The sequence below is a fragment of the Tiliqua scincoides genome, chromosome 4 (assembly GCF_035046505.1).
Source record: "Tiliqua scincoides isolate rTilSci1 chromosome 4, rTilSci1.hap2, whole genome shotgun sequence".
Classification (NCBI taxonomy): domain Eukaryota; kingdom Metazoa; phylum Chordata; class Lepidosauria; order Squamata; family Scincidae; genus Tiliqua; species Tiliqua scincoides.
In genome coordinates this window covers 156,957,944-156,984,539 of record NC_089824.1, presented here as the reverse complement: position 1 = coordinate 156,984,539, position 26,596 = coordinate 156,957,944, and the positions used below count along the sequence as shown (strand labels likewise).

Sequence of the window (26,596 nt, the reverse complement as noted above, 5' to 3'; positions counted from 1 at the left end):
GATGGTGACTTGGTGACTCAACTAGACTCAAGCCATGCTACATTTTCCCAACACTGTCTCTGACCATGAGCTGCAATGATATCCAACTGCAGCTCTTTTATACACTGAAATCCAGGTAGATATCTATAAACATGGACTCTGGGTTAAAGACGGCAGCTCTTCTCCATCTTGCATAAGCTGTTATTCAGTCAGTTTGACAGGAAAGTACTGGCAATGAAAACCAGCAATTCTGTTATGCATCTGTGACTTCACGGAAATGGGAGCTTCCTTATATTACTGATTTTACATGGCAGACAAATGACCACTTTCTGTCTCTTTTCATTTTTTACTCCCTGCCCAGCATTGCTTAGGACCCCAAACACTTGACCTTTCTGACCCAAGCCTTCCAAATAAATAAATTGCTAACTGCAAACTCACTCTTCAAACATAACAATGTGAATGAATTTGTGAGTCAAAGTATACATTTCTAAATCTATTTTGCAATACTTATTCCAACAGTATAATTTGGGCTTTGTTTTATTCTGTTCTTGGTTGTGGGAGAAGACTAACAACAACTAATTCTGTTTGGATTTTCATAAAAATCTCAGTTGTGGCTGCTGTAGAACTGGAAGTGTTAACTGATATACTTCCGTATTTTAAAGTTCTTGCCAATAAGTTAAGGCTAACCATCTCCTCCCCAAGGAAAGCAAGAATTCCGTGCATTTGTCTGTTATTAAAATAGTTTCTTAACTTGCTGATTATTTGCCTTCTGCCCCCAATAAAGGCAATAAGGGTAAGGTATAAGCAGCCATCAGTAAAGTGTACAAGGGCATCAAACTTACAGATACAACACTATGCTGTTTTACAGCACATTCTCTAATGTTGTCACAAGGCCAGACCAGCCTTCTGGCATGAAAGGAGTAGGAGAAACTCTGCTGAAGCATTTCTGGCAAACAACTAGGGCAAGTGTTTATCCGAGGATATTTCAGATAAGTACCCCATTATGCACTCTTGTGCATACGCTGCATGCACACACTTACCAGGGGGAACCGGTAGGTCAGCAAAATTCACTTTCCTCCCTGCTTTATGAGCTCTTATGGCATCTTGGTATTGCTGCAATAAGAGATAGGAATTAGAACTGGGGCTGTCTGAACAGTCTAGGGGAAAACAACAACAATATATACTCAGCTGTTCAGAGTTCACACACTTTATCAGGACTTCATTTCCTTTGCAAGGAAGATATCACATTTTCTGAGCACTCAAAGCAATATATATTTAAAAGTTGAGAAAACAAGAATTCAACAAATGTAGATAAAAGATAAGACAAGCAGCATAACTTCAAACATAGCATAGACAAAAAAGTCACACTGCAGAAAATGCAATATTACCAAGAGACATTTCACTCTAATAAAAAGAACATATTGAACATCTCTGAATAAACTATTGGATTCTCTTGTATTTGAATATAATAAGTAAGCTTGGACATAACTGATCGAAGCACAACACAGTATTTTGTAGCTCTGAAAATGTAAATCTTCCCTCTGATAATGCAGTCCATGTTCATTGTGCTTATATGGGGGGATGGCTGGGAACTTAGTTATAAGCACAGAACACAGCACTAAGTTTTAGGGCTGCATTCCCCATATTTTTGTAAATCCTATGTTATGAGTATTCACATTGGTTGATGAACAGACCTAAAATAAGGCACATGAAAGTCACCTTGTATAATCCCAACCAGCTTATATTTGGTGACTTTTATAGGAGCTATTTCTTCCATTTCAGTCATGATGATCACTACAACTACTGTCAAGATCCTATGCTGGGGTCCCAAACCTTCTCTCTCTCTTTCGGGCTGTAAGTGAAAGCATCCCAGCCCAGCAATCACTTTAAGCAGCAGGAGGAGGAAAGGTGCATGGTGGCAGGTGGGGGAGGGGAGAGAACAGAGGGGGGTACACATAGTTATAATGCCACTGGACTCAGCAGGCCGGTCAAAACATGTTGGTGGGCTGAATGTGGCCCGCAGGTTGTAGCCTGAAGACCCCTGTGTCAGTGGCACAAAAATGGGATTCTATTCAAGTAACTTTTCCAGACAGCAACATCAGTTTCTTTCATTACCTTGGCTATCCTCTCATGCATCCTGCCTTTCCGATCATCTCCACTAGCTTTGGCTTGAGCTGCTGCTGCTTTGTATTTCTCCAGCCTCTGTTCCAAAGCTTCTAGCACTGTTTTTGGTTGCTGCAGGGAGCCTTTGAAAAGGTGCAGAGAATATCTGCTTTTCATAAAAGTACTCAAAAGTAACATGCAACACATGAGCTCAGCTGCAAAATATAAATGCTTTGATGCAGCCTCCTTTTTTTTCTGATACAAAAAATTGAAACAACAATACACCCATTCTCTAGTTCTGTAACCTATAAACAGAGAGGTACTGAAAAATTCAGTACCTTGAGTATCTTGTTTTGTCAGAGGCTGGGAAGTTTCCACAGGTACAGATGATGTCTCTTTTGAAGTAAGCTGCATTTTTTCTGGGCTTTCAAGGTCTGAAAAAGCAAGGTCAGAGGAAGAGAACATCAGATGATGTTTCATAAAAAGGCAAGCGAGAGTCAAATATACCAATCCTTCAGTGTGGCTTTAATACAATGACCCAAAGACAATTCTGAAATGTAAAAGAGAGGTTCAGATCTTCAGTGGGAACAACCATGCTCTGAAATATGCCATGCCCAACTTCCAAAATTCCATGGTTAGAAAATAACCCACTTGGACAAAAAAGTGATTCATTTAAATTAATTCTGAATCCCAGAAATATACAAATGTCCCGGCAAAATCAGGAACATCGTTGGTTTATACCTAATTACTTCCCTAGAAAAATCAGGTAATTTCACATGACACTTGCATAGCTATGCTGCACATGAACACAATTGCAATTATGGTGTGGCTAAGTTATGCACTTTCTCAGATTTACAATATTGCTTTTTGAGCACTCAGAAACATGATATCCCTGCAACAGAAACTCCTTAAGTGAAGGCTTACTGCTCTAATCACATCTACATGTCCACTGGGGAGCATGGGGAATACATGAACCCTCTGGCCCCATCATAACACAGGAGTGCATAGCAGTTACATAAACACACCTGGCAGCCAGGCATTTAATTTCCATTAAAAAAGGACTCTATCCATGTACTCTCAGGTAAGTTAGAACCCTGGATGATCAAGACTGAAATTCTAAAAACCTTACATTAAAAACCAACTTATGACCATTTATATGAAGTAAGGACCTAGTTGTATCCCCCAACTGCCCATAGCACAACTGATAAGTACACACGCAATTCTATGGGGTAGTGACAGACAGCCCAGGGGAAGCAAGTCAAAGTCTTTTTTTTTTTTTAACTTGCCTCCCAGTAAGCCTCCAATGAGTTTCCTAGGACATATACCAGTTATTTAGCTGGCTTAAGTCCAAGGAGAGTCGGGGAATTTCAGGACGAAAAAGAGGGTTTCGGCATGTACAGCTAATTCACACCTAATTCAACCAATTTGTTACAACTTATTCAGTATCCCCTAGCTACTGTACAGGAGAAGATAAATCACCTCTGCTGCTCTTACCCTGTGGTGCTGAAGGCATATTTCTGAGGTCTATTGGTTGTCCACTGTCCAGTGCTTCTAATACCATGCTGAACTTCTGAAACAGAAAAGCAAACCCAAGAGATACTAATAACTGTCAGACGGGCTAGGATTGCATTTCAACATGATTCACAGAACTGCACCTGGAGGTAGATTTTCAGGATTCTGAAAATTTCTATTTAAAACAAAACACACAACCCTCATGAAGGAAGAGAAAAACATATAACATAGTTGAAGCTTCTGTTAATTATTTGAAGTAGTGCGGACCCGGCAGAGACCAGTCAAGCCTCCCCACAGATTCAAGCAAGGAGGGGGGGCTCTAAAGCTGTCCGGCTGGCAGCTGAAGCCTCTTTCCTGCCCCCCTCAGGCGACAGTTAGAGGCTGAGCCTGCCTGCGCGGGCTCCCACTGCACTCAAAATGGCTGCTGCAATCTGCTCCAGTGGGGCAGAAGCAACAGGGGCCCAAGAGGTCACAGGGAGGCAGCGCTGCGGAGCAAAAAGGAGGGGAGACAAATGCTCCCAAAAAGGAGGTAATAGCCCAGAAAAGGAAGGACCCGAAAGGTTCAAAAGAGGCGCTGGGCAGATAAGCTGCCCAAAGCACCAAACAACTTGACCGGTTCGGTTGCCAGGCGAGGTCAGTCTGGGGAGCTAGGGGGAGCTCCTCTCCACAGGAAACTTTTCTAAGACCTGCCTGCCTGGGAAGAAGAGCCACCCATCCTAGGATGACTGAAACCACCATGGAGAGGCCACCTGAGAAGGATGAGTTTCGGACCTCACCAAGATTAAACATCCTCAATCAGAAGTCCCTTCTTCTGCTTTGGGATGGCCTGATCATCCCCCTTTTACCTCCAATGTTCTGTATTCCTCAACAACTTCATATGACAGTATAATTAATATAATATATGTAGATCATAATTTAATGCATTTATATCCTGCTCACAGCTGACAATAATTGAAGCAGCCCACAATAAGACAAACACACATAAAGCAACAAAATAATCAATAAAAGATTGAAAATTGAATTAGAAGAACAGAAAGGAACAAAAGTTAGCACACTTTGGAGAAAAGAAAAATCTTGGACCATTTTCTAAAAAAACAGGGAACCCTTCTGATTTCCTGGGAAAAGGAATACCATAATTTGGGCATCACCCAAAGAGCCCTGTCTCTAGAACCCACCAAAGTCAATTTTTTGTTTTTCTAATTTGCATAAACAAGTTTATCTTGTCACAGAATGTGGATTTTCAGATATTTGATTGCATCAGTATCTTTAACTGAAGAACGGTGACTTTTCTTCACCAAAGACCACCACAAAAACTGATCTAAAGCTTATTTTTACCAAGGGCATCAGTATCCTCCTCCCAGATGCAGCATGAAGCAGAACCTATTGCAGGATCATTGTGATAAATTTCCTCCAAGACTATGATGACCATTGGAAGGAGCTGAGACTACATGACTGCCCCAACACATGTCATGGGTTCCACAGGATGTGGTTCGAGGCATGGTGGGAAGTCTGCCACAAGGATGCCAGCTTCCATGGTGAAAACAATATACAAACCAGTTCTTAAACTGACCTTCAGAAGAGGAGACATTCCTCACAAAAATTCTACTCTACTCTGTCTGTGAGAGATCAGGAGAGAGATCTTGGGGTGGTAGCAGACAGGTCGATGAAAGTGTCGACCCAATGCGCGGCGGCAGTGAAGAAAGCCAGTTCTATGCTGAGGATCATTAGAAAAAGTATTGAGAACAAAACGGTTAATATTATAATGCCGTTGTACAAATCGATGGTAAGGCCACACCTGGAGTATTGTGTCCAGTTCTGGTTGCCGCATCTCAAAAAAGACATAGTGGAAATGGAAAAGGTGCAAAAGAGAGCGACTAAGATGATTACTGGGCTGGGGCACCTTCCTTATGAGGAAAGGCTATGGCGTTTGGGCCTCTTCAGCCTACAAAAGGGGTGCCTGAGGGGGGACATGATTGAGACATACAAAATTATGCAGGGGATGGACAGAGTGGATAAAGAAATGCTCTTTACACTCTCACATAACACCAGAACCAGGGGACATCCACTAAAATTGAGTGTTGGGAGAGTTAAAACAGACAAAAGAAAATATTTATTTACTCAGCGTGTGGTTGGTCTGTGGAACTCCTTGCCACAGGATGTGGTGATGGCATCTGGCCTGGACGCCTTTAAAAGGGAATTGGATAAGTTTCTGGAGGAAAAATCCAGTACGGGTTACAAGCTATGATGTGTATGTGCAACCTCCTGATTTTAGAAATGGGCTATGTCAGAATGCCAGATGCAAGGGAGGGCGAGGTTTCTTGTTATCAGGTGTGCTCCCTGGGGCATTTGGTGGGCCGCTGTGAGATACAGGAAGCTGGACTAGATGGGCCTATGGCCTGATCCAGTGGGGCTGTTCTTATGTACTTTGTAGAAACTTGCCTTGGTTGGTGAACAATAAATAATTACCTTTCCAATCCTCATATATTCTTTTGCTTTCTCAAGATCACCTCTTTGCTTGGCTTTCAGCGCTGCTAGTTTATACTCCTTCTCTCTTCTCACAAGCAGCGCTCGTGTATCAAGCTTGTGGGAATCTGAACAAGAGAACAAATCTAGTCAATCAAGCTTAATGCATCTACTGTACTATAAATCATCAACTACCAAGTCTGCCCCCACATCCTCTCCCCATGGAGGAGGTAAGTAGTACAGGGCCTATTTTTCACACTAATTTTCACATTTTCCATTCTATTTTACATTTAGAATGGAAACGTTATATGGGAACGGAGAACCCCTGTACTAATTACCATTTTCAAAAACTGCACTTGTTCCTAGGTCACCAGTGTCCGCATCCTGGCCTGGAAGAGCTGTTGTGCTCTCAGACAGCTCCACATCACTGGGGTCCTTCAGTTCGAGGTCTGTGACAGAGCCTTCTTTTCTGTCCTCCTCAAACATTCTGTCTTGATCATTCACGCTTTTAGACAAGTCTTCTGCGGCTTTTGGCATGGCTGCAGAACACTTCCCTGATGCTACTGGTGGTGGCATTTCTTCCTCGTTCACTTTCTTGCCCTTTTTCACTGCATCCAGCATGTTTTCCAAAGCCTAGTAGTGATCAAGGGACAATGTCAGCTGGTGAGTGAACAGCTCACCCCTATAGGCTCATTCCCATCAAATCCCTTCATTAATTTGCTTACAGTGAAAATGATGGCAACACATGGCATTGTATAGGTAGAAGAAACAGCAGAAACCTATGTTGTTCTTCTGTTAACATATCACGACCTAGCTCAACCCATTTTCTACAGTTTAGGAGACAAAGTTAGTCAGCCTTGCTCATTGCAGACTAGAAAAAGGCAGATGCTTGAAAAGGAGTTTCTTGTAATTACTATAGATACTCTGTTATTTTTAAAAATGTTCAACTTTACTGAGTCTGGCAAATTGTCTATCTGGCAAATTCAAGCCATGAGACATTTACAAAAACTCCTTTGATCTGGTCTGCTATTATGAATATCCTGAGCCATTCTATATTAAATCCTTTATCTGATTAATAGTAAAGTTACACAGACTTCTGGAATTCACAACTCTTTACTAAATTTAGAAAAGGGCATCACCACCTTAGGGCAGAATTTAGGCATCTTTTACCTTTTTATCGGCAGCTTTCATGCTGAAAGCTAAGTGCACGTTAACATTTCACCTAAGAACATATTAACAAGCCAGGGGGGTCATGTCCCCATGTAGCAGCAGGCCATGAGTGTTCAATGCCTGAAGTTATATTCCCATAGCTGCTTGCAAAGAGCTCTAAAGGATGTCTGAAATCTAACAAGGAGAAGAGCGGAACACAAGGGGCAAACCCAAAGGTGAGAGGCTGGAAGGCTAGAGCCAGCGAAGGACCAGAGAGAGGAGGGAACCTGAGTGAAAGGAAGAAGGGGGGAGAGGCGACATTGAGAGGAAGACAAAGGCCAGACTAAGGGGAAAGGAGACACCGTCTTTGCTGCCCTGTTATGGCTATTTACCAAGGCTACAGGGACACAGACCACGCCTGCTGCCAGGAGCACTGTTTGTTACTGGGCCTTTGTGGCCCCAAGGGTAGTTTTTATCCCTTCCATCTTTTGAATCCAGATCTCAGCACACTTTCTCCAGACACTCACAGCCTAACCTTTGTAACAAGTAGTTACCTTATAATAAACTAGAACTAAAACAAGAAGTAGCTTTAAAAGCTAACTTTAATTTCCACCGTGTATTTACATCATGTACCCAGCCAAATAAAGATACATTTGAATGAGGTGTTGCTTGGCAATGAATGCTGAATTGTTGCAATTAATCATCATTTGATTTCTTTAAAAGTCTGCAGAAAATAAAATAACCTGAACTAAATTTCTCACCTACTAAGTATTTTGAAAACATTTCAACAACCCGAACCCAGATTTTCCTAATCATTTCATACAAAAGAAACTTTAATGTAGATGCTTCATTAAACCAACTCTGTTTATACAAAAACTGAAGACATGATTATCATTAGCATAATTATAGTTATGATTATACTGCTATTATAAGCAATTAAGCTCCAACACTAGCATGACTGCCACCTCTTTGCTATTTTCTGCACACGTCTTTGCAGTGAATTTCTGGGCGACAAGCTCCTAGTTTGTTTGTAATGGAATCTTTCCTTATTCACTGAAAGGATGGAGATCTGCAGCCAGAGAACCCAACGTACCTTTAGGCCCCGCTCATATCGTCGCACTTTGGCACTCTCGCTTGCCTCCTTCGCATTCAATATTGCCGCCTTGTAGCTAGTGATCCTTTCTTCTATTGTTTGCTGCAGTCCACTGGAAACAGCAGAAGACATCTCAAAGAAGAACAAAAACACATAAATAAAAACAAAAAAGAGGATAAAATAAAAAGGGAGAAATATTTTACTCTAAGCATTACATTCCAGTATAACATTCAACTGTAAGCATAACACTGCTCTCCAGAAAATGCACACATAGGAGCTAAAATATGTGGGGTTGAGAAGGAAGGCTCTCCCAAACAGTGGGAAGCTTGTTCTCCTGCAAACATTCCACAGGTCCACCTCTGGGTTTCCTGTCAAAGTAGTGACAGAAGTGGGTGGAGTACCTCCGAAATATTTACAGTCACAAAGTAACTGCAGACACTTGGGCACTGGAGAAGACGAGCGAAAAAGCCAAAAGTCCTTAGTCACTGCAGGCAAAGACTGACCACATGGTTATTCTAGGTATTTTAAAAACTTCTCTCCCTTATGTCTTGAGCATTCAAATGGGTTTCCTCATCATGTCTGCTGACGGAATTCCTTCATTTGAGATGAAAAGTCACCAGGAAAATGCCCTACTAAAGATATAAGGGAAGCTACTGACATCAATTCACTTACAAAACACTAAGCTAAAAGGCTGCCAGCATAACTACATTCTGGCACTACTGCTCATCAAACATGATCCTGCCAGAACAGGAATAATCTAAGGGACTCACAGAATGTGCTCAAAATGGAAAAACCGAGTAATTTTTTAAACAGTCAAACCCACAAGAGAGGAATATCTTGAAACAATTGTGTTCAGTCCTACATATCTATACCCTGCTCAGCCATGCTCTCAAAATCAGTTCTCTCAGACAGCCAAGATGGTGTAGTGGTTCAGTAGTTGGCTTTAGATCTGGAAGAGTCAGGTTCAAATCCCCACTAAGCCATGAAGCTTTCAGGGTGACCTTGGCCCAGTCACTATTTTTCAGCCTCACCTCATGGGTTGTTGTTAAAACAAAAGGAGGGAAGAAACCGTGTACATTACCCTGAGCTCCTTGGAGGAAAAGTAGTATAAAAATGTGAATAAATAAATCCAGACCATAGCTCAGCTATGACCAGGAGGGGGAAGGATGCAAGCATGGCAAGTGACTCTGTGGAGCAAGTCAAAAACTCACATCATTGATCCCTGTAAGTCAAAAACTCATATCATTCTGCAAACCTAAAAGTGAAACTATTGATAGCAATGTTGAGCAAGCCTCGCTGGCTTCTGCTGCAATCTCCTAACAAGCTTACTCCAATACAAATAAGCTGTGTCTCCTTTAAGGAGACTCCAAAACACCCTCTTGCCTCAGCAAAAAAAAATTTCACAGTTTTGTGTGACCTGCTGAAGGCAAGAGGTTGGAGGAGAACTAGAAAATTCAAAAGTAATTAGCCATGGGCTTAGAACCCAACCTACCAACATCCAATCCCTCTGCAAGGTAGGGCCAAACCGGGGAAAAGGTCAGCCTTGCCCGGAAGGAGGAACTGTTGACAGTTCCTATCTCGCAATGGGTGCAAGGGGCCTTCCCAGTTTGTTAGGAATGCCCTTCCTCTGCCAGGGAAACTCATATCATTCTGAGAACCTAAAGCATATGGGGAAACCATGCAAGTCTGCGCTCAGCAACAAAGGTGTGAAAAAAATGCTTTAAAAGAAAACAGCAAGGAAACATTCTCATCTTATTTTTAAAATGGTTATAGTCTCCAAATTCATTCATAAGGCAAAACAAAGCATTATACCCAAGCAGAGAAAGCAGAAATCATTCAAACAGCATAATTAATACCCTGAAGATTTTGGGAGGCTGACTAGATGGCCTCTAAATTCTTCAACAGCTAGTTTGTCAAATCCTGAACTTTCACCTACCTGTGTTTGTTGTTCAGTATTCTGCTCTGTAGCTGAAGGAGACACTTCCATTGTTTCATTCTCACGTTCAGTCTCATGCTCTTCTTCTTCTTCTCCTCCTCCTCCTCCTCCTTCTCCCAGGACCTCCTGCAACTCTGCCTAGAGCAAGAACCCAATGTCATTGTTGCTGGAGAAGCTACTCTTATTTTAAATATTTTGTTAAAATAAACCACAGGTTACTCAACCCCTTTCCACTGCCAGTATTCAAAGAAAGGGCCTTGAAGTCTTTTACTGATAATCATAGAACGGTCCTCTTATGCCAAACCAAAAGATTTTCTTTAAAAAAATTCAGTATTGTTCAGGATGATAAAGGAGCTGCCTTAATTATGTTCACCTTTGGCAGTTTTCCATCAGAGATAAAAACCAGTTCCTCCCTGACAACCCTAATGCTGACAACCCTAACCTAATTCATGCAACATTTTGTGCTTTGATAATTTAAATCAGCAGGATAATTTAAATTCCATTGCAATGGAAAACTGGTATGGAACATGTACATATACGGGATCTGCTCTGGCATGCATTACTTTTGTTTGAATACTGAACCTTCAGTTAAAGCTGAAGACTGTCATTTGAGGGCAACCAACAGATTCTTCAGATAACTAATTACAAAGAACTAATGTGATTCTGGAGGCAAATACACCTCTATATGAAGCTACTCTTGAGAAAGTTTTCTGTACAGCAAACAAAGGCTGCAATCTTGAGCACAACTATGTCTCAGACAACCTAATGGGACTTCCCTGACATAAACTGCACACAAAATCAGCACCCATGTTTTTACATAACAGCATTTCTGGAAGATCTGATTCTTCATTTAGAAAACCCAAAGGTTGCAGATATGGGAAGAAGCCTACTACTTTTCCAAGAGCCCCAAAGACTTTAAGCGACAATGACATTATTCATTTCTCTAACATCCTACTTTAAGTCTAAACTATCACAAACCTCATGCCTCAAAGAATTAAAAATTATTTTTAACCCATTTTTGCCAAGATCACCGGTGTACATATTTGGTCCCTGTTGCGTATACGTAACATTGGACAGAAATGGCTTAAAAGGGTCATGTGCCATAGATACATTTGCCTTTAAGGAGCCGTTCTAAAGCACACATAGAGGATTACTACTGGCAAGGTTTTAGCATATTTCTCAGTAGCCTCATTCCTTAAGGAAAAATCCATACCTGTGAATAACTAGCAAAGTCTGCTTCTTAAAGCAGATCAGGGCCTGCTTTTATGAAGTCCATTAGTACTACAGGTGTGCGTCACTTAATGATGGGGATATTTTCTTATTCCCGTTGTTATGCAATTAGGTCATTAAGTGAACATTCATCCCAATCTAGTGCCTTTCTTGTGTAAACAGACACTCCCTGCCAGACACTAGCTGGCTGCATAGGCAATTGGAGAAAGATTGCCTCTTCTTTGCATTAAGAGACTCTTTGTTGTGTAAACAGATACTCTGCTGCAGGCTGTGGGAGACCTGACTGCCTCATTAAGAGCCTCTCTGTTGTGCTTTGACTACAGACGTTAAGTGGAAAGTTGTTAGGCGACACACGCCTGTACTGCCCTATGCCACTTTTCCCTCAAACTTCACAACACAATTTCTAAACTTCTGCACCTGAAACACTGTACAAGTCAGATGACACTTACCAATACTCACTCACTCCTCTATACAGGTGGACCCTTGTTATCCGTGAGCTTTCCATTCCTGGACCCCTCATGGATACCAAATTTCGCATGAAACCAAATCACATGGATTTTGGGGTCCCCTGAGCTCTGAACATGACCAGAGCCTTGCCTCCCTGAGTCTTAGAATGTCCTCTGGAGATCCTAGGAGGGCACTTACAGTTTGTGGGAGAAAACTGGAAGGGTCCTTCAAGGACCTCCAGAGGACTTTCTGAGGCCCGTGGAGGCTCCACGAAAGCCTTGGAGACCACTTTTATGGAGCCGACTGAAGCTTTGCTCCAGTCACCTCCGGAGGTTCTTCTGAGGCCTGAGGTGGCCACACGCAGCCTCAACAGGCCTCAGAATGACCCCTGGAAGTCCAAGAAAGGCACTTCTGGTTTTCGCCCCCAAACTGGCCCTTCTAAGGACCCTCCACGGGCCTCAGAAAGGCCCCTGAAAGCACTGGAAGGTGACTTCTGGTTTCACCGTCTGACACTTTGGGGGGCCTTTCAAGGCCTTTGGGGAGCCATGGAGGCTGTGCACAGCCTCCATGAGCCTCAGAAAGGCCTCTGGAGGTTGTAGCAGGGCACTTCCAGTTTTTGCCTGAAAACCAGAAGTGTCTTTCTAGGACCTCCAGAGGCCATTCTGAGGCTCAAGGAGGCTGAGCGCCAAGCCTCCAGAGGCGACCAGAGCACAGCCTCAGAAAGTTCGGAGCACAGCTCTGGCTACTTCTGGAAAGCTGAGGTGGGGTGTCCATGCAGGTGTCAGGGGACCCATGTTGAACCAGATCTGCGGATGGAAATTCCACAGATAAACAGGCTCCACCTTTACTATCTTTCCCCACACTGCTTCAGCTCCAGTCGAGCGAGCACAGCTAGCAGCAGGCAAGGATGATGCTTCCCTTTCAAAGTCCACACTCCAGGAAACCCTGAGCTGTGTGCATCCAATAAGACCAATTGTCTGTACCTCCCAGTCACATGTTCTAGGCCCTTCAGACTGTGGAATATTACCATAAGCAGCCTTCCCTATAAGATGGTGGTGACTCTTCCTTTAATAAAAATAAGTCTCCCAACAGAACTTCATATATACCAAAAGTTCGGTATCTTCCTCCAGACCTTCATCATCATCTTCATTCAGATCCTTCATGCACTCAGCAGCCATCCTTTCAATGTGATCCATAGGCAGAGGAGCTGGAGAAAACAATAAAAGGAGGGACAAACTGTGAGATTCAGGCAAACAGACACTGGAGCACAATCCTATTTTGGCAAAGCACCAGCACATGCCATAAAGCACATTTGTGGCACCATGCAAGTAGGCAGCATCTGCAGGGGGGCCTGTGCTGCCCCACTGATGCTACAGTCTGTAGACCAGCCACCAGCAGAGGTTAGAGTTGCACGGGGCAATGAAGGGGGGCAGCAGGAGGATGGATCTGGGGGGAGGGGGCATTTCAGGGTGGGGAGGCAGAATGGGAATGGATCAGGCCTGGGAGGTGGGCAGGATCAGTTGAGCAGACTGGATTTTTACGGGGCTGCTCAGACTTGCACCTGATACTTAAGTGATCACAGATCTGAACAGCCCCATAGGGAAATTTACACCCACACATTCAGAAATTTACATGCAGACATTCACATACACCCAAATAGAAGGTTAATGTTTTTCAGCATATTCCCAGTTCTTTTAAGATTCACAGATTATCTATACAGGCATTCTGGCTCCCCATGGATACAGAAACAGTGGAAACAAGGAACCCTATATAAAGTACAATATGCATCCTCCCCAACACATTACGCTTGTTTTTCTTTACTAGCTATGGAAGCATGCATTTTCTTACTTAACACAAGAACAATTTCATGCAAGCAATGAGCCTGCACATTGGAAGGTGGAGACTAACCAAACATTAACAGGAAACAGGACAATTCCTGCTTCCTGTTAATGTTCTGGTTGTGACCCTATAGCATATAGGCTGCCTGTCTGCATGTCACGTTCCTCAGTTAAGCAAGAAACTGCCCTTACATTAAGCATAAAAATACATGCTTCCACAGCTAGTGAAGAAAAAAAACGGTAATGGGCGTGGGGGGTGTCATGAATATGTACAGTTTAGGCCTAGGTTAGCATGTGAAGCCTGAACCAAACTAAGTCAGTAATGGAGAAGTGGCTAGCAGTTCCTAGCTGCAAGAATGTGAGTAAACAAACAAACAGATTGTTTTCTCTCCTTTGCTGGCCAGAAAGGACAGACAACAAGAATTACAACCCATTGGAATGTTTAACATCTCAGTAGCCTGAGGGGCGCCTGATCAAGCGGAATGGAATGCAGCTATGGATCTCCAGTTGGGAGGGGTAGGAACTAGGAGGGCTAGCAACCAGACCCACTATGACCCACAGGGGGGCGTGGGGGGTGTCATGAATATGTACATGTTAGGCCTTGGTTAGCAAGTAGAGCCTGAACCAAACTAAGTCAGTAACAGAGAGGTTGCTAGCAGTTCCTAGCTGCAAGAATGTGAGTAAACAAACACAAAGATTTTTGTCTCTCCTCTGCTGGCCAGAAAGGACAGACAACAAGAATTACAACCCATTGGAATGTAGCACCTTTGCAGATAGAAGGGCACCTTATCAAGCTGATGAAATGTAGCTGTGGATCTCCAGTTGGGAGGGGTAAGAACTAGGAGGACTAGCAACCAGACCCACTTCGAGAAGGTTCTGTCCTCAAAAGTTTCTGATTGGACGGTCTAAATAAGTATGAAGTCACCTCAGTACTATTAGCATAAGAAGTATAATAATGAGGCCCAAAGGGTGGGTCAGGTTCCTTCTTGGACAGAGGTTTTGGGTGCAACATCCTACACGCTGTGAGCTCTATTGTCCAACATGGGCATCTGGCCTCACAGGTAGCCTGGAGCTAAAAGATATACAAGAAACTGACCCAGGTGAGAGATAGGGATTAATAGAGATAGCCAGCTAGCTTTGTTATTTTATTGCTGATATGTTTCCTAGATGTTTATGCCTCTAGCATTTGCTGCCTTATGTAACTTGTGTAACCTGATGTACTTAATAAACTAAAATCTATTTTACTAAGTTGTTTCATTGTCTGTTGGGGACAAAGGTTCAGAATCCTGCCTAGCTGTTCAGCAAGCTACCAAGTGCTCACTGAGGTCTAGTAACTTGAGGACTGAAGCTTTAAATGGAGAAAGCGCTCAAGGGATAGAATTAAGCCTAGAGGGTCTTAGTGTCCCTGGACTGAGACAGTGGCATGTACAGGGTGGTGGCAGTACTACTGGATGGGGGGGGGGGGCCCTGAGGTCTTTAGGGTTCAAGAACCAAGAACTCTGAGCACCCCAAAACCCCCCTAAGTTTGCAACAGGGGGGAGCTGTGGGGAATCACAGGTAAGTAAAACCATGGATACCGAATTTGCAGATATTGGGGGATACCTATACTGCTTACATCAGTGATGGCAAAAGGAAACTTCAAGAGGGTTATTTCTAGGCTATCACTGTGGCACCTTGCCTGAGGATCTGTGGTTCACTTCATCTGTATTGTTTTTGAGAGAGGGCAGTGACATGATTATTTGAAAGTGATTATCATCTATGAAGCACTCGACATGAAAAGTGTTTTATCAACTTCCCCTCATTGCCATAACAAATCTGAGAAGCCACCTTATTCTTTTTACAGAATGGGGAATGGAAGTCAAAAATTGGGAATACCTTTTTTATTGTTTATTACAAATAATTTACATCCTGTTTTTCTTCCATTATAGAACCTAAGATGGTGTGAATTGGGTTCCCATCCATCCAGTCTCCCAATCAGGCACTAAACAGTCCTAGCCCTGCTTAGCTTCAAGACAGTGGCTGTATTATGTTCCATCAGACCATGTTCCAAGATAACTTTGCTAAATACAGATATTAAATCTATTTCCCAGACAAACAGCTCAACTGAACTATCACTATTAAATCATTTAATGCCAGTTGACTCCTCTTTCATTTCTTTGTAAACTCCCAATCACAAGCTTAACAGCTCATATATAGCCCACCCACTCCTACTTTTGTATCATCATGTTCTCCTTCATAATGTTCTACAATCTGTCTAATCTCAACTGCTCTATTCAGTTCCTACTGCTCACTTCACGTTTTGCTGCTGTAGCTTCCACACCTATTTAAGCTGGTCTGATTCTATACCACTGCAGAGATGGAAAAATCAAAACAGGCCCCAGTTAGGAAGGAAGACATGAAAGTATGCAGCTCTAAGATCTCCTGAACTCACTACACACAAATGGGATGGGTGAGTTAAATAATTTGAATGTTGTAAAAAAATTTTGGGATCTTGTGTTACTGTGAAAATACAAAACTGAAAGTTGAGCTGTCAGCCAGCTCTAACTTTGGACTGTCACAGTAACATATTTCACATCCTTCTGGAGATTATTCAGGACACTAATTTCCACCATGCCTGAAACTCTATTTCCAGTCTATATTGGTCAACATTCAGTTCCAAACTATCAGATCTAACTGCTAAAATTAAAACATTCTTACATGTATGGACTTTTAATTATTGGGTACATAGCACAGGTGAAAAACCCAAACCAAAACTTTTAAACAAATGATTCCTCATTCAAGTTAAAAGGATATTTCAAGTGAACAAACTTACTTTTTCCTTTAGGTTTTGTTTTTCCAGCAGACACTTTCTCTCCTGTGATAGCGGCTAGCTCTGCTTCTAGGTCTGCATCATCCTCCATATCTAGCATCATCTCTTCAGGATTGAGCTCTACAAAAAGCCCCAGCTGATGCCAGGAGAGAAGTCACTTCAGTGATGACAGGAGGTTTATACCAACAATCAGAACATCAATGTTACATAAACATTCATGCATTACAAATTCAGGTGTCAACACAGGCTTTGTTTGCTCTGATCCAATGAGTTAAACTCTCTGCCCCAACAGACCTTGATCCTAAACATTATAAACTGACCTGTCCCTGTCCTAGAGATGAACAGTATTTTTAGAGCACAAAAATTTTATATCTTTCAAGAGCTGATGCAAGGAGTCATAATTTTGCCAACTTGGAGTTGCAAATTTCAAGCAAATCCAAGAAAAAACTAAATTGGATTTAGTTTTAGTTTTGGACTAAAACTAAGTAAAAACTATAATTATGCTTGTATTATGCAAATATTAATTACTTTAAAATATGCTTCTCTCAGCTCCCCCAAACATGCATATTTTAAATACAGTAGAAACTCCAAAGTTGACCACCTCTCTATAATGACCACCTCCTTAAGTTGACCTAATTTTCTAGAGCCTTGGGTTTTTCTAGACCTAATTTTCTATAGCCTTTTTTTCCCCGTATGTTGACCACCCCCCTATGTTGACCAATTCCTCCAGTCCCTTGGGTGGTCAACTTAAAGAGGTTCTACTGTATTATTTTGTTTTTTTTAAAAAGTCAACCAGAGTGCAGCAAGTATACAAGTAGGTGCAGAAACAACTAATCAAGAAAACACACACACATTAAGAGTGTATTTTATTGAGAATAAACTATGCCGATGAATATGTAAATGCGCAAAGTCCACTTGTTTCCAATTGCAATGCTTTTATTTTTAGAGTTTGCATTTTTTAAGTTCTTTAACTTTTTGCAGAGTAGCACAACAACAAGGAAAGATATGGCTAAGTGATGGGCAGCAGTAGTTTTTGGTTAGGGTACACTGCTAGGAGACCATGGGCCCAACCCCAACCAACTTCCCAGCACTGATGCAGTTGCAATGTAGTTCCAAGGTAAGGGAACAAACATTCTCTTAACTTGAGGAAGCCTCCATGACTGTCATCCCCCCCCCAAGCAGGATGAAGTGCATGCCCCACTGGCATGGCTACATCGGCTCTGGAAAGTTGGATAAGATTAGGCCCTATGAGAAAGAAGCTCTTACCCTCTAAAGCTTTTTATACACATTACTCACATGCTTTTAAAATATGGATAGTGACATAACAGTAGGCCAGATCAGATAACACATCTCCCTCAATTTGGTCCATAGCAGTGGGGACAGCAAGGTTGTACGACTTCTCCTCACTCAACCAGTGCACTGTCCCTGTACATGTACACAGGGGTTGGAAAAGTCCAAATGCCACTTAGCTGAATGATCAGCCAACCACAAAATTAGGTGACATCTGAACTCTCCAGCCCCATGTGTACATGAGGCAATAGGGTGGACAAGGAAAAAAGTATTATCTGAGCTGGCTCAACAAGAGTTAGAAATACCTTTTCAAAACAAAGATATGGGCAGTACCTAACTTAGATGCCAAATAAAATTCAGAGCTGAAAATAAATGTAGGGTACAGAGCTGCTGGGCAGGATGGCTCCCAAAGGGAGAGAGGCATGGTGCTTTGCCCTGAATAGGTAGGAAGATGGAATGCTGGAAAGGGGGAGAGCTGTGTGGTTGGAGAAGGATCCAAGTTTGCATTCTGATTTGACTTTCGAGCTGGAACGTTTAAATTCTGAATTATGCAAAATAACGGCATGAGTGTGCTGTGTAATGGGCACTTTGGCTGACTACAATATAGGTATGGAGCCTAATTGATGATGTCAATTCTGGCCATGACATCACTTCCAGGTAAATGACATCACTTCTGGTGGATCCCGACAGACTGTCATTCTAAAATATGGGTCCTGGTGCTAAAAAGTTTGAGGACCACTGAAATATACTCATAGACAGAAATGACTTATAGACAGAAATAACATCAGCAGTAGTGTCCCAACCTGAGATGCCATGGTAACAAAAAGAAACACATACTATTGCATTTTTTTTTTGGCTCTCCTTTCTGTCTGAACTCCACCATTTCATAATACTGGCCACCTAATACAGTACATCAGCTTTCAAACTATGCTCCTGGGAGTTGCTTGAAAGCTTATCTAGTATCTTTGAATGGGAAGATCAATAATGGCAGCAAATCTTCTCTGAAAGATAACCTAGCCCACCACTACCCATTTTCCCTTGTAATGTGGAGTCATGAGGAATCCTGAATCTGTTCTATGATATTGTAGCTTACAAGGGGTGACAGTAAGGTCCTGCAGGCCTGGCTAGTTACCTGTCCCCTCTGAATTTAGCATGTGCCCTAGCCTACAGTATGCCCCCAAATCTCCTGTGATAATTTCCCAGTTTTATGCAATGTTACTCTCCTTTCTCTTGTTGTCTTGAGCCAAAGTTTTAAAACCTGAACAGCTCAGATTTTTCTCATTGCATGGCTACTAACTGTTTTGAAAACTTCATACTTTTGCTTATCACACAGGAACTTACTTTCATAAAATTCCCACATACAGATGGGGCCTTAGCAACCGTGGGGGATCTGTTCTTGGACCTCCCAAGTATACTGAAAATTGTGGATACGCAAATCTGCAATTTTTAGTCCCTTAAACCCTCTGAGTAGTTTAAGTTCTCATGGAGGGCTTCCCCAGGTTTCAGAGTGCCTTAAAAAGCATTAAACATCACTTTCTGTTTCCCAAGGGAAACTGGAAGTTGAATTCTTTTGGCTCCAGGAGCCATTCTGAAGCCCACAGAGGCCACAGGTGGACATGGGTGGCCTCTGTGGTTTTCAGAAAGCCCTATGCAGGGGACCGGAGCACAGCTTCAGCCCCCTTTGGAGGGCTCAAGTGGGGCTGAGTCTGGCTCAACAGGGTCCAGGGGACCCGCGTTGAGCTAGATCCATGGATGTAAAATCTGCTGATAAACAGGCTCCACCTGTTCTATCGCATAAGTGCTATGCTCTTCCTATTTCTTTTTTAACAAGACAAAATTAGCCAGCAAGTCTTAGCATGTTTGTTTTCCCCTGTAGCATGAGGTGTCACTTACCAGCACTGAGCTATTTGGTTTATTAGCACCTTTCTGAATGGTTCCCTCTCTTTAACCATGGTGCAAAATGCCCTGGATAGTCTGGTGGATCCAGTTACACAAAAGAGAATTGCCCCATGCAGCCTTCTGGTCCCTTTCAGATTTGATTTCCTGCGCATTTGGTTTCATGAGCACTGAAACCAAGAGAAGGAAGCCAATTTAAACCACTAGGTGTCAAGTACTCTTTCTTGCTGTCTTCAAATGATAACTTCCTCCCTAAGACAGTGAGCATCTCAATTATCACATGTCTTGGCAGAAGATTCTGATAGGAACCCAAAAAGCAAATAAGAGAATGACTCATCAGGTCACAAGGCCAAGGAAAAAACACATAGGGCGCAATCCTAACCCCTTTTGTCAGTGCTCTCCAGCACTGGCTCTCCAGGACCACTGGCTCTCCAGCACTGGCATAGCGGTGCCAATGGGACGTGTGCTGCATCTTGCAGTTGGGTGTCACTCCTGGAGGCCTCCTCAAAATAAGGGAATGTTTATTCCCTTACTTCAGAGCTGCAGTGCCCTTATGTCAGTGCTGGAAAGGGAATGGGGAATGTCTTTTATTCCCCATTGGGGAATGTAGGGGGAGTCTTTTATTAATAAATTGGGGGAATGTCTTTTATTAATAGGGCCATTGGGGGATGCGACCCCTGTGACAGCAACATGGTGTGCCTTGTCAATTGTCAAAAAACCAATGGTGTGTCTTGACAATTTCTATACCTTGTCAGTGTGCCATAAGATGAAAAAGGCTGAAAATCGCTGATCTAAGCAGTCCACATAGTGATGATGTAAGAGATTTATATACCTGCTTTGCAGCAGCTGCTGCCTGACCTTTCACATGCGGACTCTTCCTAGGTCTTCTGCCAAGCATGTTGGTTCTTCCACACTCACCACTGCCACTTCATCAAGCATACAAAATCTATCTAGAGATGACAACATCCAAAAAACAAGAACAGCTTAAGAACATTCTCAAACAGAACATGCAAACCACTCTGATCAGAAACTGACAAAAAGACACTAGCCATTGGACATCAGTTTGTCCTGAACCCACTGCGCAGATGAACAAGCTGTGACAAGAATCTGACGAGGAACAGAACAGAGCTGACATTTATTGTCTGGGCTATCCAGCCCCACACACAGAAGAACACACCATTGCAGCCTTTTAGATTATTCGAACTAAATTTATTATTTTAGATTTTAAAAGATGATGTATAATTAATAAAATGTATTGAATATATTAATGGAAAATGTAAAGAGGAATGCAGCTGCACATTTAAAATGGGAAAGGGATATTTCCTAAGGCTCAAACAGGCCTGCAAATCACACCCACTGACCTGGAAGCCCAGCTGCCAACATAATCTCAGGTAAGAAAAGCCATAGCGCAATGATAAACGTGTATGTTCTGCATGCGTGCCTGAGGACCCAGGGTTCAAATGCATGGGTTTGCCTTGATGCATCCTCTGCAATGAGGAGCAGACCTGCAGCACCTGCTGAGAGCCTGGGCAGGCGACACAGGGTTTGAGGCTCACCCCCCTACTCCAATGAAGCCCTGGTCGGCCACTGAAGTCACTATTATTCCTGGGGGTTATGCTGCTTCTGAGGCAGAGCCGGATGGTCAGCAGCCTGACATGTCCCCCATCCTTCTCCTCCCTCAAGGTGCCACTGATTCAGGGGGGCGGGGCTGAATGGCATTAATCATACACCAGCTGATATGGAACACGAGACTGTGCAGTGAAGGCAGTTCACACGTTCGACGACAAACGGACACACATCTGCATGCACGTGAGAACGGACACCGCCCTGGGTAAGCAGGGAACGAGGAGGCGCAGCAGCCAGCCGCCCCTCCCACATCAGCGCTGCCTGAAGAAGCTACAGACAGGAAGGACCCCAGCAGCGGCAACTGCGCCCTGCGGAGGCTCCACAGTGAGGGGAGGACCGACTGGCCTCTCCGCGCCACCCCGCGAGCCCAGCCGGGCGGCGCCCCTTCGAAGGCGCGAGCTCACCTCCCTGCCGCAGCAGACGGGTCCCAGCGCAGCAGACAGGAAGCGCGCGCGGCCCGGAGAGACTCTCCCCGCCTCCTCCTCCGACTCTCAGCTAGGGTTGCACCAAGGGGCCGTCAGTGCGCAGGCGCGCAGCCTGAAAGGGCGAGCGCGGGGCTGGGGAAGGCGAGCCCGGCGCGCGCTGGCAGGGTGGTGGTTATGGGCGCGGAGTCCCCAGCAGGCGCAGCGCTCTCCTCGCCGCTCGGGAAGGCTGGGCGCTACTTCTTCCACACAGCTCTGTGGAATAGACCCTGTCCTGCAAGACCTTCTGGCTTCAGAAGCAGGCAGCCTCAGAAGGCCAGGAGCCAGGCAGTGGCACCAGGATGCTGGTCTCCTGTTGTCCCACACCTGGTGGGACACTGAGGGATAGGAAGTGGACTTTGGCCTGATCCAGCTGCGCTCTGGTCGGTCTGTGGAACTCCTTGCCACAGGATACCATGATAGCATCTGGCCTGGATACCTTTCAGAGGGGACGGACAAATTTCTGGAGGAAAAGTCCATCACAGGTTACAGGCTGCAACCTGTATGTGCAGCCTCCTGGTTTTAGAAGTAGGCTACCTCAGAATGCCAGGGAGTGGCACCAGGATGCAAGTCTCTTGTTGTCTCGTGTGCTCTCTGAGGCATCTGGTGGGCCATTGTGAGACACAGGAAGCTGGACTAGATGGGTTCTTGGCCTGATCCAGCCGGACTCTTAAGTTTTTATGGCCGTAGTCCTAACCAACTTTCCAGAACTGACATAAGGGCACTGCAACTCCAAGGTAAGGGAACAAACATTTCCCTACCTTGAGGAGGCCTCCATGACTGCACCCCAACTGTAGGATGCAGCACATGACCCACTGGCACAGCTATGCCTGTGATGGAAAGTTGGTTAGGATTGCATCCTACAATGCAGTTCTCTTGCTTGCAGGAGTAGGTGGAACTCTGAAGACTGAAGCACAAAGAGGTACCTGGTAGGCCTTCTTAGCACTGACCTGGCTTTGGAGACCAGAAAATAAATGTTTTTACGCTGTCCTACAGAAGCTGTAGAACTATCTGCTTTTTTGGATTTTGGTATCCAAGAATCGCAGTGTGGATTCCGAGCTAACAGGTCCACCACTGATATGGTATTCTCCCTTAGTTACCAACTGCAGGAGAAATGCAGGGAGCAACGACAGCCACTCTTTATAGCCTTCATAGATCTCACGAAGGCTTTCGACCTGGTCAGCAGAGACGGCCTCTTCAAGATTCTCCCCAAGATTGGATGTCCACCCAGGCTCCTCAGCATCATCAGATCTTTCCACAAGGACATGAAGGGCACTGTTGTCTTCAGTGGCTCCACATCAGACCCCTTTGACATCCGAAGCGGAGTGAAGCAGGGCTGTGTTCTTGCACCAACCTTGTTTGGGATTTTCTTTGCTGTCCTGCTGAAGCAGGCCTTTGGAACTGCAACAAAAGGCATCTATCTCCGGACCAGATCAGACGGAAAGCTCTTCAACCTCTCCAGACTGAGAGCAAAGTCCAAAGTCCAGCTGAAATGTCTGCGTGACTTCCTCTTTGCCGATGATGCAGCTATCACTACCCACTCTTTCAAAGATCTTCAGCAGCTCATAGATCGTTTTAGCAAGGCCTGCCATGATTTTGGACTGACAATCAGCCTGAAGAAGACACAGGTCATGGTTCAGGATGTGGACTCACCTCCCTGCATTACAATCTCTGAGCATGAACTGAAGGTTGTCCATGATTTTGTGTACCTTGGCTCAACGCTCTCTGACACTCTTTCTCTCGATACCGAGCTAAACAAGCGCATCGGTAAAGCAGCTACCACGTTTTCCAGACTCACAAAGAGAGTCTGGTCCAACAAGAAGCTGACGGAACATACCAAGATCCAGGTCTACAGAGCTTGCGTCCTGAGTACACTTCTGTATTGCAGCGAGTCATGGACTCTTCGCTTACAACAGGAGAGGAAACTGAACGCTTTCCACATGCACTGCCTCCGATGCATCCTCGGCATCACCTGGCAGGACAAAGTTCCAAACAACACAGTCCTGGAACGAGCTGGAATCCCTAGCATGTATGCACTGCTGAAACAGAGACGCCTGCGTTGGCTTGGTCATGTCGTGAGAATGGATGATGGCCGGATCCCAAAGGATCTCCTCTATGGTGAACTCGTGCAAGGAAAGCGCCCTACAGGTAGACCACAGCTGCGATACAAGGACATCTGCAAGAGGGATCTGAAGGCCTTAGGAGTGGACCTAAACAGGTGGGAAACCCTGGCCTGAGCGGCCCACTTGGAGGCAGGCTGTGCAGCATGGCCTTTCCCAGTTTGAAGAGACACTTGGCCAACAGACTGAGGCAAAGAGGCAAAGAAGGAAGGCCCATAGCCAGGGAGACAAACCAGGGACAGACTGCACTTGCTACCGGTGTGGAAGGGACTGTCACTCCCGAATCGGCCTTTTCAGCCACACTAGACGCTGTTCCAGAACCACCTTTCAGAGCGCGATACCATAGTCTTTCGAGACTGAAGGTTGCCAACATATTGGTATCCAAGCACTCTATTGTGGTAGCATTACTTTTGTGTACAGCATTCCTTTTGCATCTACACAGGAGCAAATAGAAAAATGCCTGAAAAACTAGCTTTAAGCTGCAATAATGTCACCTGAATGTTGGCAGAGTTCAGGTGTTACAGGTTCAAACCCAAAATGTGCTAACATTTCTCAAATAGAATGTTATTCCAGATGCCCTCAACAGTCTCTAAGGCAGAAATTTTCAACCAGTGTGCCATGAATGGTCTCCAGGTATGTCATGGGAGTTTGGGGGAAGATTATTAGTGGGGCCATTTGGGATGTTGTGCCCCCTGCTGGCAGTGTGGTGGGCCTTGTCAATTGTCAAAACAGATGATATGCCAATTTTAGTGCCTTCTCAGTGTGTCATGAGGTAAAAAGGTTGAAAATCACTCTAACGGGACAGATAAGCCACACTTGATGTGCAGCCCAACCCTAATAAAAGTTTATTCAGAAGTTAATTTCATGTTCAGTTGAGTACACTCTGCTATGACAGAATACCACAGGAAATAGCCGCCCTGGGTCCCTTTTTGGGAGAATAATAGTTTTATTATTATTATTATTATTATTATTAAAGTTTTCACATTATTGTTCAAACCCTCATGAAGAAGCATGAAAACTAGTAATAGGAACATTCATGCATACCTACTTAGAAGTACCACTATGCTCAATGAGATTCACAGGACACATGCATAGTATTGCAGTCCCACACAAGAACAAAACTATGAACTTCAATCTTACTGACCTAACAGCTCAGAATTTGTCTAGTAAAAGACCACTTTAGGCATAATACTGTGCTTTGAAGGACTGAAAACTTCCAAATTATATTTCTTTGAGACATTTATTCATGAGATTAAATACTAGGATTTTGATAAGCGGGGAACTACCCAATGAAAGCAATTACAGTAATACCTCAGATTATGCCATTTCCTTTAAAGCTGTTTCATTACAGTGCTCTGTTCCAAGTTGACTGACAGTTATCATGGCCAATTAGAACAGCATATACTGGTCAATCATTGCCAGCCTTCTTAAATGACATTTCCTACAGCACTGGTTCCAGCACACGGCTTTCTAGGAATGGATCCCTGGCATTATCAGCCTCGGGGATCTGTTCTCAGAGACCCTGTGGATTACAAAAATCACAGATAATCAAATCTGTGATCTTTGGCCCCTTAAGCCCTCCAAGGCAGTGTGTGTCTGCACACTGCCTGTCTAGGCTTCATAATGGTGATTTCAGCTGAAAAAAATGCTACTAATGGTTTCCTGAGGGAAACTGGAAATGTTTACATGCCATATAAGGCATTCTGAGGTCCAGGGAAGCCAGGGCCTCAGAATATAAGGCATTCTGAGGCCATATAAGGCTTTCTGAGACCCTGGGAAGTGCTCGGACCTTAGAATGCCTTCTATGGCATAAAAACATTACCTCCAGTTGAGGCAGTGTTTCTCAAACTCTGGGTTGGGACCCACTAGATGGGTCATGAGCCAATTTCAGGCGGGTCCCTGTTCATTTCAGTATTTTATTTTTAATATATTAGACTTGATGCTCCCATGATATGACTGCATTTGCAGAAATGTTACAGACCTGTACTTTTAACAAGCTACAATGACAGTAAATGGGACTTACTCCTGGGTAAGTGTGGGAAGGATTGTAGCCTAGGATTGTTAAAAATTTTCTTGCTTGATGATGTCACTTCCAGTCATGACATCACTTCTGGTGGATCCTGACATATAAAAAGTGGGTCCTGGTACTAAATGTGCGAGAACCACTGCCCTCAGAAAACCAGAAGTGACGTTTTTCAGCCAAAACGGCCATTCTAAAGCCTGCAGAGGTAGTGGGCAAACACATGCTGCCTCAGCAGACTTCAGGAAGACTTTTGAAGGCAACCAGAGGTTGCCTCCTGAGGGCTCAGGTGGGGTCAAGTCTGGCTCAACGCGGGTCTGGGGGGGATCCATGTTGAGCCAGATCAGCAGATGAACAATCTGCGGATACAGAGGCCCCACCTGTATTACTTTACTGAGTTTTAGAATGTGTTTGTTAGCCCTACAGAGAACATAGTGCCACCAACTGCCCATGAATTACACATGCAACACTTAGGCAAGCTATGACTAGCCAGCATTTTGCCTCTAAGTCAGTGCTTCCCAAATGTTTTAGCACCAGGACCCACTTTTTAAGAGGACAATCTATTGCGAACCACTAGACAAAGAGGTCTAAGAAGGACTAATATTTTATTCAATAAGTTACTTA

General features: G+C 43.9%; 1 protein-coding gene across 3 annotated transcripts in view; it reads right to left on the bottom strand.

The window, feature by feature from the left end:
• CC2D1B (coiled-coil and C2 domain containing 1B) overlaps positions 1 to 21,878 on the bottom strand; it is a 42,291-nt gene extending 20,413 nt beyond the window's left edge. Inside the window, exons 1-12 of one of the 3 annotated variants that reach the window (XM_066623143.1) lie at positions 21,776 to 21,878; positions 20,578 to 20,695; positions 16,563 to 16,695; positions 13,019 to 13,119; positions 10,236 to 10,373; positions 8,300 to 8,431; positions 6,396 to 6,690; positions 6,061 to 6,185; positions 3,577 to 3,652; positions 2,421 to 2,516; positions 2,095 to 2,225; positions 1,020 to 1,092 (exon numbers count right to left, since the gene is read on the bottom strand). In XM_066623143.1, coding sequence (XP_066479240.1) covers positions 1,020 to 1,092; positions 2,095 to 2,225; positions 2,421 to 2,516; positions 3,577 to 3,652; positions 6,061 to 6,185; positions 6,396 to 6,690; positions 8,300 to 8,431; positions 10,236 to 10,373; positions 13,019 to 13,119; positions 16,563 to 16,695; positions 20,578 to 20,643 — 1,366 coding nt within the window. In that variant the 5' untranslated portion in view covers positions 20,644 to 20,695; positions 21,776 to 21,878. Of the gene's footprint in view, positions 1 to 1,019; positions 1,093 to 2,094; positions 2,226 to 2,420; positions 2,517 to 3,576; positions 3,653 to 6,060; positions 6,186 to 6,395; positions 6,691 to 8,299; positions 8,432 to 10,235; positions 10,374 to 13,018; positions 13,120 to 16,562; positions 16,696 to 19,742; positions 19,787 to 20,577; positions 20,696 to 21,775 lie in introns of those variants that run through there. The other 2 variants (XM_066623144.1, XM_066623145.1) reach the window with 2 other exon arrangements.
• Positions 21,879 to 26,596: the final 4,718 nt, after the last annotated feature.